Source organism: Pelecanus crispus, chromosome 9 (genome assembly GCF_030463565.1).
Source record: "Pelecanus crispus isolate bPelCri1 chromosome 9, bPelCri1.pri, whole genome shotgun sequence".
Taxonomy (NCBI): Eukaryota; Metazoa; Chordata; class Aves; order Pelecaniformes; family Pelecanidae; genus Pelecanus; species Pelecanus crispus.
Genome location: NC_134651.1, coordinates 6,707,912 through 6,726,529, shown reverse-complemented (window position 1 = coordinate 6,726,529; position 18,618 = coordinate 6,707,912). Strand labels below are relative to the sequence as shown.

The 18,618-nt window shown below is 49.0% G+C and overlaps 1 protein-coding gene across 10 annotated transcripts in view; it reads left to right on the top strand.

Annotated features, from left to right (window-relative positions):
• The window catches only part of PLD1 (phospholipase D1), a 43,869-nt gene extending 26,249 nt beyond the window's left edge, over positions 1-17,620 (top strand). For all 10 annotated transcript variants that reach the window (XM_009492355.2, XM_009492352.2, XM_009492350.2 and 7 more), the window contains 10 exons: positions 29-147; positions 306-419; positions 6,737-6,847; positions 7,513-7,601; positions 10,748-10,861; positions 12,271-12,320; positions 13,356-13,490; positions 15,912-16,065; positions 16,718-16,832; positions 17,396-17,620. In XM_009492355.2, the coding sequence (XP_009490630.1) occupies positions 29-147; positions 306-419; positions 6,737-6,847; positions 7,513-7,601; positions 10,748-10,861; positions 12,271-12,320; positions 13,356-13,490; positions 15,912-16,065; positions 16,718-16,832; positions 17,396-17,620 (1,226 nt within the window). The remainder of the gene's footprint in view (positions 1-28; positions 148-305; positions 420-6,736; positions 6,848-7,512; positions 7,602-10,747; positions 10,862-12,270; positions 12,321-13,355; positions 13,491-15,911; positions 16,066-16,717; positions 16,833-17,395) is intronic.
• The last annotated feature ends 998 nt before the right edge of the window (positions 17,621-18,618 follow it).

The window sequence follows — 18,618 nt, the reverse complement described above, 5'->3', positions numbered from 1 at the left end:
GGTCCAAATGTACTTTTCTGTCTCGTAGACTTCATTGACAGATACACCACGCCGAGGATGCCCTGGCATGACATCTCCTCCGTGGTGCACGGCAAAGCTGCGCGTGATGTCGCCCGACATTTCATCCAGCGCTGGAACTTCACCAAGGTGGGGTGTGGGCATTGCTGCTGGGGGCATGGAAATAAATACAGACCTGCCTCATCCACATGCCCTCCCTAGGCATGCATTTTATTGTTTTTTTAATGTTACTCGGCTGTGTTGCAATCTCTTCAAGGATTTTTTTTTTTCTTTTTTCCCCTGAGCAGATTATGAAGCCCAAATACCGATCCCTGTCTTACCCATTCCTGTTGCCAAAATCTCAGCAAACTGCTAATGAGTTGAAGTATCAGGTGCCCGAGGCTGTTCATGCCACAGTCCAGGTGGGTGTTGATGGTCTCCTGCTCACCTACTCCCAAGAGAGCTTGTTTTGGATCTTTCCAGAAGGAAGTGTTGATGCCTGACAGACCCTCTGCAGAACTTGAAAATGTAAAATGAAAAACTCTTATTTAATTTAGCTCACGGCATAGATGGCTGGATCCTCAATTACAGTAAAATAACGCAACTCTTTCAGAAGAGATGCATTAGTTCATATCTCTGTCTTATCTCTAAGAGGACCAAGCTGTACGCAGTACTCAAGTTGTGGGAACACCGTGACTTTGTATAGCTGCGTAATTTTCCATTTTGTTTTCTGTTGCTTTTCTTGTAATGCCTAACGTTTGTGTTTTATGTTTTGGGAAGGCTGATGGGTTGAGGTTGCCCACTGAGTATTTATCCCAGATCTTAGAGCAGTCTACCAGGCCCCTGACGCCTTGCTCAGACGGGTAGTGGTCAGCTAGAGCCCAGCATTAAGTGGAGTCTTAGGGCTGTTGCTTTCTGCATTGAATTTCATCTGCGTTTTATTATGCAGCCACTCAGCCCTGTGGGTCCTCTGCAGTTCTGCACAGTCAGCCCACAGTCTCCTTTGTGACAATCATCCTCACAGGCATAATTGCCAAGATAGCTATATTTAAAACCCAGTTAGCTATAGTGAGTGCATATATTGAATACTACTGTTACCCAGCAGAAACATGGAGTTGTTGAAGAATACAAAGTCAAACAAGTTATGCTGAAGCAGCAAATCAATTGTGAGTCTTTGTGGATGAAAGATGTATGAAATAAGAGCAAATAGACCAAAACTGGGGAAAACGCATGCCTTTACTCTTCATGAAGCGTGGTCCACCCAGATGACAGCAACGCCTGGGGAAGCTTAGTGTAACAAGACGCATTTTTCTGGGCTTGTGGTTTGCCAGGGCATTGTCCGCTCCTCCCCACGTGGTGTGAGGGTTGGCTGGCACGGGGATCTTGTGTCATGGATCTTGGGCATTTACATCAGCCTCCAAAACAATGCTTACAGCTTGTGGAGAAACAGTCTCGCTTCAGGCATCATCATGCTTCCCTGTGGCTGTAAATGCCTCCCTGGCTGTGCCCGTGACATCAGCTTTTGGGAAATTTTGTTCTCATGGAAGTGAGGGGGCTTGTGTCCCCTGAGCGTGCTCTCACCGCAAGATAAGCCCCAACTTCTAAATCATGGGGTTTGCTGTAGCAAAAAGTTAAGCTCTACTGATTACAGAACTGGAAGCAGTTCCCAAAGGAGAAACTAAACTGAGCACAGTCTAGGTCCAGCTTTCCTTCAGTCCATACTGCAGAGCTGCTGGCTCAGGGCATCAGCCCATGGGAGAGGAGGACGAAGCTCAAATGGTGACTGCTAAATGCCACATACACCAATGCTGAGCGATGGGTGAGCTGTTTGAAACTAGCCTAGTCACGACGTTGTTGGGGCATTGCAAATAACTAATACATTCCAGGAAATAAGGGGCTGTTCCCAGTGATGCCATAAAGAGCAAAAAGAGAGCAGGTTTTTCTTGTAAATTATTAATTTGGTACTATCTTGCTCATTTCTAATTTATGTCAACTTGCAGCTTTTAGAAACCTGTCAGGGTAGCCCATCCCTGCATATAGCCAGATAAATAAAACTATATGATATTAGACTGAAAACATGTTGCCCTGCAATGTACCAGCCTTGCCCGTATGAGGGAAGACTATGAGGGAAAAGCATCTGCAGCACCAAGCGCGGTGGAAGCAGTGAGGTTGGCTCCTCTGCCCAGGCTGGTGCACCCTGCCTGGGTGCAGGTCCCTCGGTCCCAGGCTGCTTGCAGTTGGGTTGCGATCTCTGGATGATCTCCTCGAGCTCCGAGGCGTGGTTTTGCTGCACACACTGTAATTTTGGCTGTCTCCTCCATAATGCTCATGCTGGCCTGGTTTCCATCAATCCCTGGATGACACAAGTGCCCTGAGCATCCCTGAGGTCCCCGCTGTGGGTCAGTGAGCGGCTCGGGCTCTCCTCCTGACAAACGTTTCAGATTTGGCTGCTGCAGGAGGTGGGGAGAGGGGAGAACACCTGAAGCCTGGATCTGACACCCCCCCCACCCCGTTGCCTTTTTCTGGAGCTCCGGGCTGTGCGTTGGGGTGTCCCTGCGTGGCTTCTCCTTTCCTGCAGTCACAGGAATATCAGCCTCTTGCCTGTCCCATACATCAGTTTCAGACCAGAGGGCTGCAGGTGCTCACGTCTCCTGTCAGTGGTACAGTCCAGCGCAGAAATAAGCAGATACCCTAAAATCTTTCACCAACTTTTTTATCCAGAAAAACTAGAGCAATATTGTTGTTCTTGATACTGAATCCTTTGGCTGGCCACCAGCCAAACCCGCGTTATCCCTGTTTTGGTGCTGTGTAGGGACTTTATAGGCAGAAGTTACTGCCCCAAGTTAAAATCCAGCATCCGGTGACTGTCCTTGGCTGCGGGGTGATTGAAGAAATTCTGGCTGACGGTTTTCTTGTTTCTGAGCTTGTTTGCAAATCTGTCTTCAATTGTGGGCAGATCAGAGGAAGGGAAAACACAAAGGATCTGTGGGGACTGCAACGTTGCTGCAAGCCCGAGCTGCTGACCTGTCAGCAACAGATTTTGACCTCATTGTACCATCTGGTTTTTGCTCTCCTTTGTCAGAGGAGAGGAGCAGGAAAGCGTTTTCGGGAGGGTGGGGATAGCAGGAGTGGCACTGACAGGGGCTTTCCCCTGGGCAGGGAGGATGAATGCAGCGTGCATGGGAAACGATGTACAGGCTGGGAAAGAGGAAGGGAGCCTGTCAGCTCCATGGGTTAGTCAGACAGGGTCTCTCATCCTCTTTTGTTTGAACTTCTGGGCTTTGCTTGCAATAGCAATGTGATTGCATGTTGATTTTTGCAAGAGTCTAATAGCCGTCTGCCAAAGGCAGTGCCAGGTTTCTTCCATCTCTCTATTTCCATTCCAGAGTTTGCAGTTATCAGCCAAAGCCAGCGCTGCAAAAGATGTGGCGTGGTGAGGCAACATCCAGTTCTTGATGTAAATGCAATGAAAATTTAATGCTCTGGCAATGGCTAATGCCCTTACCTCTTTGAAGCCTGCGTGAGAGCTTGCATTGTTCAGGATTTATGCAATAGCCCACAGCAAACGTCAAATTTATTACTGTTGTATTGGTTAAAGAAGTTAAAGAGATGATAAGCCCAGCACAGCACTCAGCGCTGCTGTTGAGAGGTTTGAGGGAGAGGAGAGGAAGGAGCATGGAGACACCAGCTCTGGTTGATGGGTGCTGTGCTGGGCAGCTTGTGGCCTTTTCTCCCAGGAAAATAGGTTGGGTTTGAACCAGGTCACTTTAAATACCTTGACAGGAAAGGCGAGGTGTCCAGAAGCGTGAGATGAAACATCAGTGATAAGCGAAGGCCTGTGTAGGAAACTTCAGGGTGTGCATTTGTCTTTGAGTGCCACAGCTGCAGCTTCGGTCCCTCGGGGTGCGTGCTGCATCCATGCGATGCTGCCGTTGGTGGCCGTAGAGCCACCAACGTTGGTGGCCTTGTCCTGCCACCTCCTCACCTGTTGCTGTGGCTGCAGAGCTGTGATCCAGGTTAAAAATAACTTTATTTTGAGGAGGTCCAAGCTGGAACACCTTACACCTGTTCTGCTGCACCAGCCAGCATCTTCTGACACCTCTTCTTCCCTCCGCACGTGGATTCAAGGTTGTACCAGACATAAGCTTTTTGGGTGATGCTGAGGCAGCTTTTCAGGATGAGCCATGACACGTTGTTCTGGGGAGAGGGCAGAGGGATGATGGTCCTGTAACAGTGGGCAGCCTGGGGTACGGAGGGAGCTGGGGTGCTGACACGTGGAGGGGGGAAGATGAAGGCAGGGAAGGGCAGGTGGATGAAGCCATGGTGCTGGAAAGGGATGGTCCTGAGTGATGGTTCTGTTGTGTCAGGTGGCATCCCTGCTTTGGAATAAACTTATCTCCTGGCAGTAAAGTTGTCTTTCAAAGCAAGGCACCTTGGTGCTATCAAGCACCCAATTCAGAAAAGGTCATTTATTCCTCCTCCCCAGCAGTTTCAGCTATTGCTGCTGTAAATGAGGGTGTGGAAGTTACTTTGTTCAGTGCGGGGCTCAGCAGCTTATCTTAAAAAGAGAAGTGGCTCTTTGGAGCATGGACAAAGTTAACTAGCAAAAAAAAAAAAAAAGGATTAAATATCAGTACTCTGTACACTAAGAAGCTACAGTCTGCAGCTTTCTGAAGTGCAATTCCAGACTGCATTTGCAGGAGGTCCCCAGCCCGCAGGGATGTGCTTTGTGGCCCCAGGTTTTCAGGGCAGCAGGACAAAAGGCAGGGAAGGGGCAGCGTGGCTGCTCATCGCCGGCTGTGAAGGTAGAAGGGTTGCGAGCTCCTGTCCAGGCTGCAGCCTGAGCTGTGTGCATGGAAGAGGTAGGCTGCTTTCTACCCAGAAAAGCTGTTTTTCTCTCCTTATTAATGCAAATGGTGGAATTCTGTTCAGGAGCTTTGTCTGCCTTGGTGCTCGGTGGGGTTTCAGCAGTGCCCAGCCTGGGGCGTGTGGGAGCACGTGGCATTGGTTTTGCAAACCAAATGGGTGATTAAAACCACACGGGCATGAGTAGCATCGCCTTGAGGAGTTTTATGCAAGCAAAGGGCGGCTTTTTGGCACTGGTAGAGGCTGTGATGGCCCTTGCGTTCCCGCTGGCTCCCTCACTCAAGCATCTGTGACCCTGATGTTCAGTCTGGGAGGCTGCAGAGTGCTCCCTCCTGTTGGCCGAGCGGGCAGCCAGATAGGAGAGTTGCAGGATCTGTTCTTCAGTGGCCTGTGGGAGAAAGCTCCTTCTGTCCCGGTGAAGGAATTAGCTCAGGAGTCCTGTGCTACTGAACAGAAATACCCCTCAGTGCCACCTCCAGAGATGCTCTGGAGATGAGAGGATTGCTTTGGTTCAGGCATGCAGCACCTGGACCGAAGGGCCAAATCCTTATCTACTGGTATGCTACAGGTAATTAATGAGCCCTCGAAAGTCCTCAGCCACACCATGGCCAGCAGCCTGCTTTGGTGGTGGGTGGTGATGACAGTGTGACAGCAGAGCTCAGGGTATCAGGGGGACAGGGAGAGTAATGTGGAGCAAAGCAGAAGGTGGACACGGAGAATTAAAAGAAATCCATGGGAGGGATTTCCAGGGAAAGAAGTTGTTGAACCCCAAAAGGGATCGGAATTTTGCACGTACTGACGCACAGATTTCACAGATCCTCAGCATTTGGATCTTGTCCTGTGTGTGACTGGCCCTGAGTGCTGGTATAATGGCTGTATTGAGGTATTTTAAGGCTATTGTTTCAATGTTTTTGTCTTGACAATGTTTAAAGACAGAGACTAATCACGAGTAATTATTTCCCCTCAGCACGTACCCTGCCAACACTTAATTAAAAACTGCATTTCCATCTAGGAAAATGTCACTGGGGGCATAGCGTGGCTGTTTCTTGACTCAAAGCTCAGGAGTGGGAGATGCCACGGCATCTCTGGCTGTCGGGGATGCGAAGCTGCCCGCTGCGGGGATTGCTCAGCCTGGCTGAGAGCACGAACAGAGGTTGTTTCTCACGTTGGTTTGGCTCTCTTGCACAAGAACTGCAGGAGACGGGGACAGCGTGCCCCGGGGATCCCGCAGTATCTACTCTAAATGTGGATTTCCAGTAAAAATTAATAAATAAGTGTGGGCAGCCGAACTGCTATGAATTTTGAAAGTCGTATCATCACAAATCGGATGGCTTATGCAAGAATTTGGCAGAAGAAATAAATGACCTTGAGTGCTCAGGACAAAGTTGTGGCCTGCGTGAACGGACTGACTGTACAATGATGTACTGCCCGTTTTGTGGGAAAAACGCATTGCCCCAGCTTTAAACATTGCTAGAGCGGAGATCACTGATTGGATGTGTGGCCCTAAAGCTTGGAAATTTAGGTTGTTTTAAAAGCAGTTTATCATAAGACCTTTAAGCAAGAATGGAAATTCTGTGCTGCTGTTATTGCATCGAAAACTGCTCAGGTGGGAGAGGGCAGTAACGCAGCAGTGGGACAGGGCACTTATGTTTTTAACCAAAACGTTATTAAGCATTAATACTATTTCTGAGTATCCTTCCTCCTTACTACAAGCGCGGTATAAGTGGTGAATGTTGCCTGTATTGCCTTATTTAATGAAGTCCTGACAGGTGAACGGTGCCAGGGAAGAGCATTACCTCTTAAATAATTCAGTGGCGATGCTGTGCCATCCTGGATGGGAGAGAGCTGAAGGTGTTAATCTCTTGCTTTCCAGGTGATCCGTTCTGCTGCTGACTGGTCAGCCGGCATTAAATACCACGAGGAGTCCATCCACAGCGCCTACATCAGCGTGATAGAAAGCAGCAAGCACTACATCTATATAGAAGTGAGTGGCAAGGAGGGGAAGCAGGAGGGTCCTGATGCTCTGGGCATGGCTCGCAGCCATCAGGAGGGTAGTTCTTCTTGAGGTTTGGTCTTATTTTTATGAATTTAGACGCACGTGGATATTAATACAGCATCTGCTCTGAATTTTTGGGGCTGTTTCCATTGACTTCAGTGGTTTTCGGACCAGGCTGATGGGTGTGTATCCTGACAGCCTTCTGAGCACGGGGTGGAAAAAAGTAGACCTCTCCTTTATAAGCCTCTTTGCAAAATTGCCAGCAACTTTCATGGCTGATGTGATAGTCTTCCTGCCCGCTCCGTGGCTTTGCAGTGTCCCCTGTGCATGCCTAAACCTCCTGCGCACAGGGCTGGTCTCGCATACATACAGCCTGGAGCTGCAGGAATCTCCTGTGGTTTTTTTTTTTAGCCTCTTGTTAGGTTGCTCTTTACATGAACTTCCTAAGGAGCGTGATTAATAAGAACTAATTTGTTCCCGAAGTGAGCACAGACACACGCATCGTTTAATAATAATTAAAAAAAAGCACCAATTCAAATGGCACACAAAACCCAGCTATCTTTAGTTGCTGTTGGTCTGAAACAAAGCATGCAAATATTTTTTGTTCGTCACTGGCAGTGTCTGACAGTAGCTTTTGCTTGCTTTTCCTGCAGAACCAGTTTTTTATTAGCTGTGCTGATGACAAAGTTGTCTGGAACAAGATTGGCGATGCAATTGCTCAGAGGATTCTTAAAGCTCACAGGTAACCTGTTCTTAACAAGGCAATGAAAGTCTTCCAGGTGCATTTTTATGGTGTGGTGCAAAATAATATCTTAATGGACACAAATGTACAATAGCTTTTTCCAACACAGAACCAATGCGGTTGAATATCTGCTTGTGTTTGCAGCAGTGAGACTCTTTAGTGGTTTCTTTGCAGCCAGAAAGTGTCTTTCTGGACTTATGCTGATGCGAATGTATTTTATTTATGGAACTTGTTTAAAAGCAAGTCCTTTATACTCCGGTTCAGTGACACCCTTGCTCCATAGCCAACCAGTCTAGAACTGTGTGGTAGGGCAAGTTAATGAGCGAAAAGGTTGAACTGGGATTTGTGGCTTATTTAAATTATTTATTGAGAGGATCGGCTTCAAATAGGGGAAGCAAACACATTTCGAGGATTTGACTGCAGGGTTCGGGTATTGTTTGAACAACTTTTTTCTGGTAAGTGCTGGAGGGTATTTACAACCTCCAGCCGCTGCAAGGGGACCACCATTTGCTCCTGGATGGATCAAATCCAACCATGTTTTAGACAGTCCTTTTACTTAAGCATGCCTAACCCTGTGTTAACATGAATACTACAGGTAGGGGCTTGTCTTCACTTTGATCCTGGAGAGCCTTGCTTAAGGTTGCTCTCCTGGAGTGTCTCTAACATACATGTATGTCATCGTCTAAAATTGTATCCTGGTCTTGCTGGGCTGATATACAGAAAACTTTCCAAATGTCTTCCTTTAATCTCTTGTGCTTTCTCACCATGCGTCAAGAAGTTTCTTGCAATGATTATTTTTCCCCATATTGTAGTTATCCAGAGCCATGCAGGGGCTGCTTTCCCAGAGGTACTCTCTCTGGAGTTGCAGAAATTTCTCTCTCTTTGGCACTTGAGCTTGGAAATTTCCACTTGGGTAAAGGCAACCAAGCAGAGACAGACAGCAGCTCCGGCCTCGCAGACACTGAGCTATGGGTAATGTCTGCAAGGCCACAGGAGCTGCCATGAGACTGGCTTTGTTCAGAGGCACTGTGGAAAGAGGAGCACTGTTCAAACCTCAAACCGGCAGAGCATGGGTGTTACCTGCTACGCCATTAACAACAGGACAGAGTGACGGGGTGGAGTTGCTTGTAACCTGTGAGCTGCAGCGCGTAGCCCAAATAATGGAAAGTAGCTAAGGATGAAAAGATGGAGTGGATTTTCTCACCTGGGATAGGTGAGGAGTGGTGCCAGCGCTGCTGGAAATGGCGTTGCTGGTGTTTGCATTGCAACCTCGAGGCTCGCAGGCAGCCGGACGCGGTGTCTCTGTGCAGTGTCCCCCAGGAAAGCCGCTCTGGATTGCCTTTCCTGCCTTTGGGAACAGACTGCCACGGGCCCTTTGCATCGGTTGCCTGCTCTTAGCAATGCTCCTGAGGTAGCAGCCAGTTCTCCAGGTAATCTGTTAAGATTTTCCTGTTATGTAAAGTTTCTGTAAAGGGTGTCGTTCTGTCCAGACATCAAAAAGTCTAGCACAAAAGGGAGTCACGCAAATTCTTCAGTGACCCATTTTCAGATGTGATGCTTGATTCGCTTCTGTGTTACTCCAATTTTATGCCAATATTGCGCCAGCTTAACATCAGTGATTCCTAACTGAATATAAGATGGAAATTCTGCACGCTCCAGAGCGCTTGGCTTTATGTAAGATTAAAACTATATTCCTAAAGGAAAAGACCTAAATGGTTTGTATCGAGTGCTCGTGTTCCAAACTGCCCCAGGAAAACAGCGTAGGTGACACACAGATGTTTAATTGTAAATTAAGTTCTTTAGTTAAGCTTGCACACTTCTCACTCTCTAGACTAAATATTTTCTACCAGGGTAATTAATAACATTCTTTTCTTGGTTTCCTCTTCTTTTCATGGGTGGCTCTTTAACTAGTTTAATAAACACTGGGCTTAGACAAACAAGCTGCTCTTTTGGGAATGCTTTTGTTAGTAGATCTTTTTCATGGTACAAACAAGCTTCATTTCAAAGTCTCTTCTTGTTTACAGGTAAGACCTCATTAGCTGTTTCCGAGGTCTGCTGTCAGACTAAAGCTAGTTTACAGTGCATAGCACAGCTATGAGGAAGCGCTGGTTGAAATTAAAGACACACAGGACCTCAATGTCTCCCTCCCAGCTCAGACGAGACCCCAATTCTTCACGATTCCTGTGCCCTTAAACCCACAGGCACGACTTGCTCGAGGAAGGAATACTTGTAACAAAAACTGCAGGCTGGCTCATCTGCAGGCTGCTCCTGAAATGCTTTTTGTCCTGATTAAAGTGTGTTTGCCATCTAGTGGCAGCACCCTTCAATGGAGCATCCTCCTCCTCCTCGTCCTCCTCCTCCGCCGGGGTGCAGGCCAGGGGATTGCCAACACCCAGGGATGCCTGGGAAGCGCTGGCAGAGCAGATACGCCTGGCATTTGTCAGCAAAGAAAACCCAAAGGTGGGCTTTAAGAAAAGCCTCAGGCAGTGCTGTGAGTGCAGCTTTGGTAATCCTGGGTCAGATCATGGTTAGCGTGCGGTTTGGTTTGTGGATGTCCAGTGGAACTGAGTTTTTGTAGGTTGTGATGTATTGATCGCCTTCCTGAATGATCAATGTTTTGCTTGTACCCCGAGCTTTTTCCACCTTTTGTGATGTTTCTGACTTCTAAAAACCAGGATATAGTGGGAACGTCAGGTTAGATTTTGGGTTTCTGCCTGCCGTAGCTCTCTAATCTTTGCTGTGCTCTGCCAGGCAGTCGTACACACCAGTCTGCACCAGTGTCCATGTGACTGGGCTGTCGGGGTGCTAAATGAACTTCTATAGTGGCAGACACAATCTGCAAAATAATTAGCCTGCCCTTGAACTTCAGTGAAAATGTTTCTTTTCCTTTAGCTTCTTTTGTTGTCTGCTGAGGGTAAATTATTCCTTCTCCCCCTGAAGGTCTGAGCACTTGCTGAAGCACTGCTGACAGGTTATGAAGACCCGAAACTGGAAATACGCTTCACACTTTACTCCCCTAAAATTGGTATAGTAGCCTTGGATGGAAACCAAGTCGGTCAACACAGAGAAAGGGAAACGAAGTGGACTCACCTTGTACAAAGCTGTAACATTTGCAGGCTAATACTCACCCCAAACTATCATTTCAGGGAAAATAAGCGTTTCCGAGTATACGTGGTGATCCCGCTGCTGCCTGGGTTTGAAGGAGACATTTCGACCGGCGGGGGAAACGCGCTGCAGGCCATAATGCACTTCAACTACAGGTACCGCAGGCAGCCCCGCTGCGGGCAGGGCTGTCGGAGACCTCCCCGGTCACCTCCGCCTGCTGCGGCTGGTGCCCGAGGCTCTGGCTGCCATCGGTGTGGTGTCACGCTAGATGTTGTCCACACGAGCACACGGTGTTTGGAAAAGGAGAACTGTTTGTGTAGTTTTTCACTTAGTACTTTAGCTCATTTATTTGCTAGCCCTGGGGTTTGCATTAGGAGGTGAGACGATGCTAGCAGAGCAGGGAAGTACCGTGGGTAAAGCCTGGTGCTCTCTGCGGGGAAATCCCTGCCTCTTCCTTTTAGCTCATCAAACCAGAACTTCCTCACCCCTGAGGTCTCTGACCTCCTGCTCAGCAGTCGTGCTCTCCTTTAGACACTTACTGTGGCTTTATTGCGGTTCCTTCTGGCAGCATCCCCATTGCCGCTGCGGCTGGGAAGGAGCAGGCAGCCCTGCAGCTTCTTTAGCTCAGGGGATCTGCACCTGCTCTGTTGGGTGGAAGAGCTGGGCTTTGTCTCCAGAGCTGCCTTCGCAGCCGATACTTTGCCTGGCTCTGCCCGTCAGCCCCACGAAGGCAACGGCATCTTTCCCGATGCTGTCCCGCTGCTCCAGGATCAATGGTTTTGGGGGCACCCACAGCAGGTCTCGTGGGAGGGACTTACATGCAGCAGTGCCAGGTAGCCCTGCACTGAGAATGGGGCATAGAAGGCGGCAAAATGGCCCAAGACAAGGTGGTTTTACTGGAAAACTGCTGTGTTATGGTATGGCCAGGGCACAGTCAGTCTGCAGAGACTACTGCTACCTCTGGAGTGAGATCTCCCTTGTCTGCTGGTCTGCAGAGGTCCTACCACACCTCCATAAGGATGAGTGGGGTAGGAGACGCAAGCAGAAGGAAGGCAGCATCTCTGCCTAACCAGACCCTTCTGCCTGAGCTTTCTTCTGCAAGGGCAACCATAGGTCTTTAGAAATTGCCCACGTGTTGGTTTTTTTTGAATGAGATGCTGGCTGTGGCTTTTCCAACCCAGTGTAATCACACAAACTCCCCTGACCTGGTGTTCTGCACGTGTTGACTGACTTTCTTGATGTCACTTCACGTTCAAACCTGCAGCACAGACAGCAGCAGCCCTGTTTGTAATGTGTTGATCATCATTGCGGTGTGCTCTAGAAGGCAAAAATGCTCCCCAGCTCCTATGCGGATTGGTATGAGCTCCTTTAGGAAATGAGCAGTCCTTGATATATCAACAGTCGTTTGGGAAAAATGTGTGTTCTGGAAGTACCGTGTTTCCTCTGCTTGCACGGGGTATTTAAGAGGCATCTGTGTTTGCGGTTTACCTCGCCCGGTTCTGCTTCGGCATATGCTGCTACCTCAAGTCATGGTGGTGCTGACAGCTGCCTACCTTCTTTCCAGGACCATGTGCCGAGGAGAAAACTCAATCCTGGGCCAGCTGAAGGCAGAGGGTAAGAGCTTTATTCCTCTCCTCTACGTTGCTTTGTCTTGGTTGGGATGCTGCTGTTCGATGGACGCACATAAACCAGATTCTCCAGCTTCTTATTAACATGGGCTTGCTGTGGCTGAGGGGTTCAGGCGTGGACTGGGGCATCTCACAGCAATGTGTGCTATGGGCTCGAGGGGCTGGCGAGCGACCTCCTCCTCTGCCATCATTCCGTGGCAAGGTCTGTCGGGTCATGCGAGCCTTGGCCAGTTGTCAGACTTCACGCTCAGATGCAGCCCGGATCCGGAGGAGGGGAGGACCCCAGAGAGGAGCACGGCGCTGTTGCAGCTGCTGAGGATCGTGTTATTTGGAAAATGTCCTGAGTGGGGTCATGCTTCTGGGAGCAACAAGCCCTCTGCCTCCCCCCGTGCCCCCATGAATCCCATCCTGGGTTTGTTTCTGGCAGTTGTTGAACACGGAGAGGAAAAACCTGCCTAAACAGGACGCTCTTTCCGAGTTGCTTCCTCGCCATGAGGATGCCTGCTTGAATTTGCTCTGCTGGGAATCAGAGCACCACGAAAACCCACGTATCGTAAATACTAGGGGCGTACATAATGCCTCATTAGTTCTAGGTCTTTGTGTAAATCTGAACTGCGGACAAGTACGTTAGGACATATTTCCTGTACTGTGCATGAACGAAACACCTGCTTCCAGCCTCCTTTCTGCAGGATCTGCAGAAAAGCGGTCACACAGCCCAGTTATTTTAAGATGTTCATATCAATTGTGAGCACTTGCATGGTGCGCAAGGGAGATTTGGGTCATTTTTCACCAAAGTGGAAGTATCCGAGCAGGCAGCGGATCAGAGCAGCACAGAGAGCCCACAGGCAGCTTTTAAAGTCTGCTTTTAAAGAAACTTATTTCCATTATCTGTTTATTATTTTTTTAAAAAGCCAAAAGTGAACTGCTATTCATATGGGTCTTTATATATAGAGGGTCTTTTCTCTTTCTTCTTTCTTCCACTTCCCTCATGCCATCAGTTTTCTTCTCTTTTAATTTTCAGTTGGAGACAAGTGGATAAACTACATATCATTCTGTGGACTTCGAACATATGCAGAATTGGAAGGAAAACTAGTCACAGAGCTCATCTATGTTCACAGCAAACTGCTTATTGCTGATGACAACACAGTTATAATCGGTGAGCAGGGGGCTTGCGGGAGGGGTTTGGACCACTCCATTATACCTGGATTAGTCCCTTTGCTTCTCTGCCCTGTGCTCAGTACAGGCTGCGGTGCCGTGTGCTTTTCTGTGTTTTCTTTCTTGTGAAATATTTTGCTGTTAAAAAAAAAAAAACCAAAACAAACTCATAAATTCATCAGGAGGGTAGGTAGGAGGGAGGAAAGAATTTGGAGGGCTGTCATTTAATTTGTTTTTCTAAAATGGTTTTAAATCTCTGTGCAACACTGAAGAGAATCCCAGTGCAGGGAATATTGTCCATCTGTCTTGTATCAAACTCTGCTCTAGCAGGAAGACTTGTGAGACTTGTCATCTGTTCCTTAAAGAACAGAATGTGCTGTAAAATTTGGAAGGTTTGGACAACACGTGTCATTTATCAGCTCCATTTCCTAAGAATGGGGAAATATGTTATAACAAGTAATAGAAATCATTTCATCCGCTTCTCTTACCATATTTATTATGAGATTGCGAAGCAAAGACAAGGGACTTAAGGCTCGGAGTCCTACATCGCAGCAGAAAAGCAGAATTTTAGCCTGTTTCTTTAAAGAAACCCTTTCGGATCTGTTCTATCAGCAATGAAAACTTTGCCAAAGAATAACTTAATACCAGATTTTGCAAGATTCAAAGTACTCCCCTCCTTCAAAGCAGCAGTTCAGCGTGTAGTCTCGGATGACCTGTGCTTAGGTTTGCTCCCCTGTTACCCTCTCAGGGGTCAGATCCCGTCTCCAGCACGCAGAGCAGCCCAGAGGTGGTTTTAGTATTACAGCAGGAGCAGCGTTGTTGCAACTGTGGTGGTCTGGGGGCCTGAGACAGCTCTTAATTTCTATTTTCTGTACCTATAAGCCTGAGGAAGGATTTTATACAGCATGTGCATCTGCGCTGGCTGGTGAGGTGATGGGGGGAGCCTGTGTCATCCCTCTCCCACCCGAGAAAGAGGTGGTACATGGAAAGAAAATGCTAACGGGGCCGCTGTGCTGGAGAGAGAGGTGAAGGGACGGAGAGGGGTTTAGCTCATTTTGCCTCTGGAGGTGTTAGTTCCCCTTGAATTAATTCAGTCACTGGGAAGGCTGAATGGCTAACTACTGCCTGGGGGTCTCTTATGGAGCTGGGGGCCATGTCTGGAGATTTTTTTTTTATTGTTTGGTCATTTCTGTGGGTTAGTGACCTGATGACTCCTATCGCTGGCTGCATCTTGCTGTTCCCTTGGAGCCAACAAGTGCTGTGGTGTGTCCCCCCATCCCTTGCCTTCTGATGGCGGCGTCGGACAGAGAAACCTGTTTGGGGATAAAGCCTCAGCTGGTCTCGAGCAATGCTGCGGGTGCCAGACCCTGCGGGCCGGGGAGCTCCCACCGCAGTGCAGAGTCAGGGCTGGAGCGGCTGCGCGAGCCCAGCACCCAAACCCTTACATGCGCTGGGTGGTGCCTTTTGGAGAGGGACCCCGCCCCACAAAAGGCACGGCCAGAGCCGTGCAGTAGAAGTGCAATGGGGGGAGCCTTCTGCTGCCTTCCAGCAGCTTTGCTGGGGACTGAAGTGGTTATTTCCCAGGGTGCGAGCGGGGAGCTGTGCACAGGACGCCCATGGGTCCCACCACCGGGGAAGGCGTTCCCCCAGCACCCCTCTGGAAAGCACCCTTCTGCCTTCCGTGGTTTGGATTTTACACAGCGTGCGGTAGTGCTGCAGCAAGCACAGGGCAAGGAGTGGAAGAAACATTTCCCGTGGTTGGCAGGTCCCCCAGAGCCCTGTGCTCTGCTGCTGCCTTGCTGCGTTAGCAGGGACGGTGCCTGAGCTCCTGCGTCTGCAGACACAAAAGCGCGGTCCCGGCAGGACAGGAGGGGCTGGGTGTTGGTTACCCACAGCAAGGAGGTGACGTCCTTCTTCCTAGATCCCCCTCCTGAAAAAACCCTACCTCCCAAATGCAAATGAAAAACTTCCTCTCTTCACACTACTAAAGATAAAAGCGGATTTACCCTTGGAGCCCGTCCTGCATCAGGTCACTTGGTATCCAAACCAAATGCAGTAAAGACCTTTGAATGCTGTGGCATCCTTCAGCAAAAGCATCTGGGAAGTTAGAGAGGGAGTGAACTTTTGAAAATGTTGGCCTGGGCTTGGCTATGATTTATTTACCCTTCTTCCAAACCAGGAGCTTTTGAAGCCTTCAAAAATTTGGGTTTTTTTGCCTTCCCCCTCATCCTGGTTCTTGGGATCTGTGTTTCCATAAGGAAGCCCTCTGGGCAGGGTTTTACCTAGCAAAGCCATAGCTGGTCTCCCATGGAGACGAGGGATGCGGAGGCCCTCGGGGGTGGTGGGTGGTGACGGAGGGCGAGCAGGAGCATCTCCTGCAGCAGGTGATGTATTGCCGGGGCTTCATTTTCCCCCTCGCCAGGTTCTGCCAACATCAATGACCGCAGCATGCTGGGGAAGCGGGACAGCGAGATGGCCATCATCGTGCAGGACACCGAGACCGTCCCCTCTGTGATGGATGGGGAGGATTACAGCGCTGGGAAGTTTGCCCAGTCCCTCCGGCTGCGGTGCTTCAGGTGGGATGTGCGGGGCTGGCCAAGCACGGGCAGCGAGCAGGGATGCAGGCAGGGATTGCTCGGGCTTACGCCTGCGCGCAGCCTTTCAAACCAATGGGCCTGCTGCTGCCTGCTCAGATTTAGCATTGCCTGACCTGGATTTAGCCCAGAGTTTTGCTGCTATTTCACTGGCGTTAGCCTTTCTCACATCACTCCTGTCCTCAGTTTGGCAGCTTGACTTCAAAATTGTTTTGCTCAAGGATTTCGCTAGGAGAGCTCATAAACAAGACAGTGATATTTTGCCTCCAGATCCTGTTTTCACACTCTTAATTTTGGGTGGTGCTGTCTCTTTCTAATGGAAGTTTCCTCACTTGGAGCAGCCATCTGGCCCACAACATGGCTGTTTTTTCATTAAGACCTTTCTCTTTTTCCTTTTTTTTACCCTGTTTCCCATCTGGACAGTTATTGCACAGAGAAAAAAAAAAAAAAAAAAAGGAGAAACTCGGGCAGTGTTAAGGCTGACAGACTATTGCAGGGGACTGGAGCAGGAGGGTGCTGGGAGCACGCGGGGTTTGGCAAGTCCCAAGGAAACTTTTCCTCCCCTGGCACTTCTCAAGAGGGGGAGCGCCCGGCGCTTCAGCCTCCATGAGCATCGATCCCTTTGTCTTCTCAGGGTTGTGCTTGGCGGCTCCGATCTCAGTCCAGAACACCAGGATCCTGTCTGCGACAAATTCTTCAAAGAGGTGTGGATTTCTACGGCGGCTCGCAATGCCACCATCTTTGATAAGGTGAGGAGCGCGGCGCCTTTCCCCTCCCTCCCTCCTGCGGGGCGGCAGCAGATGCCAACGGGAGAAGTGGCACGGGGAGGGCAAGGGCAGCAGGTCTGATTCCTGGGGTTGGACCTTCAGAGATGCTTTGAAGGAATGACTAGTGTTGGATGCAAGAGCTGTGAACAAGAAACTGGAGTTTGTGCGTCCTCAAAGCGTGACGGCAGCCCAAGAAGGTGACAGTTGTCATTTCTCCTTTTATTTGTGTCAGCTGTAGCTCCAGTGAATCGCTGCAGTGTACTTATTGTTTCTAGTTGGCCATAGCCTAACTGGAGTAGAAGCAAATTTTACTCCTTGTTTCTAATGAGCTTTTGCGGTGATCAAAAAAAGCCCTGGAGCTTCTCCCTCTGCCTGCTCTAGCTGTATCACAGATAGGCTCATACCTCTTCCCTCCCCATTAGGCCATTAATTAAGTCACTCCCATCCCGAGGAATTTGTATTAGATGTTTTTTGGTCTTTCTTGGGAATTCTGCATTGCAGTAGTTCCCCCGCACTGACATGCCACTTCTTTCTGTTTTGATCAGGTTTTTCGATGCCTTCCCAGTGACCAGGTGAATAATTTAGTCCAACTGCGTGATTTCATCAACAAGCCCAAATTAGCGAATGATGATCCTGCAAAAGCAGCAGAAGAATTAAAAAAGATTCGTGGATTTTTAGTACAATTCCCCTTTCGTTTTCTGGAGGAAGAGTACTTGCTTCCCTCCGTCGGAACAAAGGAGTCCATGGTACCCATGGAGGTTTGGACTTAGAAGATGCAGACTGCTTTACATTTTAAAGTCTGGTTCTCTAGAGACAAGCTGATGAACAATATGGGATTTTGGAAAGCTTTTTATTGCTAAGGGAGGTGAAAAAGATCTCCACCAAGCTAATGTGCCTTTCTTAAGGATTTTGGTGGAAGAACCTGAAGCAAATCAACACTAGTGCAAAGGAGAGGAGCAGAAAGACTTGGAAATTATGGCAAATGAGGACTTTAACCTCTGAATGAGTTACTTCTTAAGACATGTTCTGAACACTTAAAGGACGCAAGCCACTTCCTAGGATAGGAAACAAATCCCAGTCGATGTTGTTACTACTGCCAGCTGTATACTGTGGTTGCATACGTACTGTGATCGTGCTGTGGCTGCGCAGGAGTCGTGGGCTGTGTGTGCTTCTAAGGCTTGCGGGTCTCCGTGCCTTGGCTCGCTGGAGTCCCCCCATTTCACCCCTTTGTACGCCATCGGAGCACGTCATGCAGCCCCGACGCTGTCGGAAGTGCTGCTTGGTGCTGCCTTGGGCTGTCCTACAGCTTGCCAAGTGCAGGTGTTTCACTTCTTAAATGGAAACAGACTATCAGAATCAACATTTCGGTCTCTTCTCCCCTCTGGGGGGAAAAAACCCTCTGTTTCTACCGCAGCTAGAGCAATCAGCATCCTCACGTGCAGCACGGTGCTGCCTAGGTCTTGGCAAAGGGCAGCCTCGATGGAGCCAGAGGTGCTGGAAATCACTGGAGTTTGCTGGCCTTTACAGAAATGCAGCACATCAGTTTGCTCAAACTGTGCATGAAGGCTTTCTCCAGGAGAGGATCAAGGTTTAAACTCAAGCTGTGGATCTCTGGAGCTGAAGGAAAGCGAGGCACTGCGTGTAATGGGACAGAAACTCGAAAGCCAGCATGGGCTGGACTAAGCTCTGCGCTCTGGGTCCTCCATTCATGCATTTAGATTGCAGTACGTAGGTAGACTTTTCTTTCCATCCCTTTGCTCCCTATTTA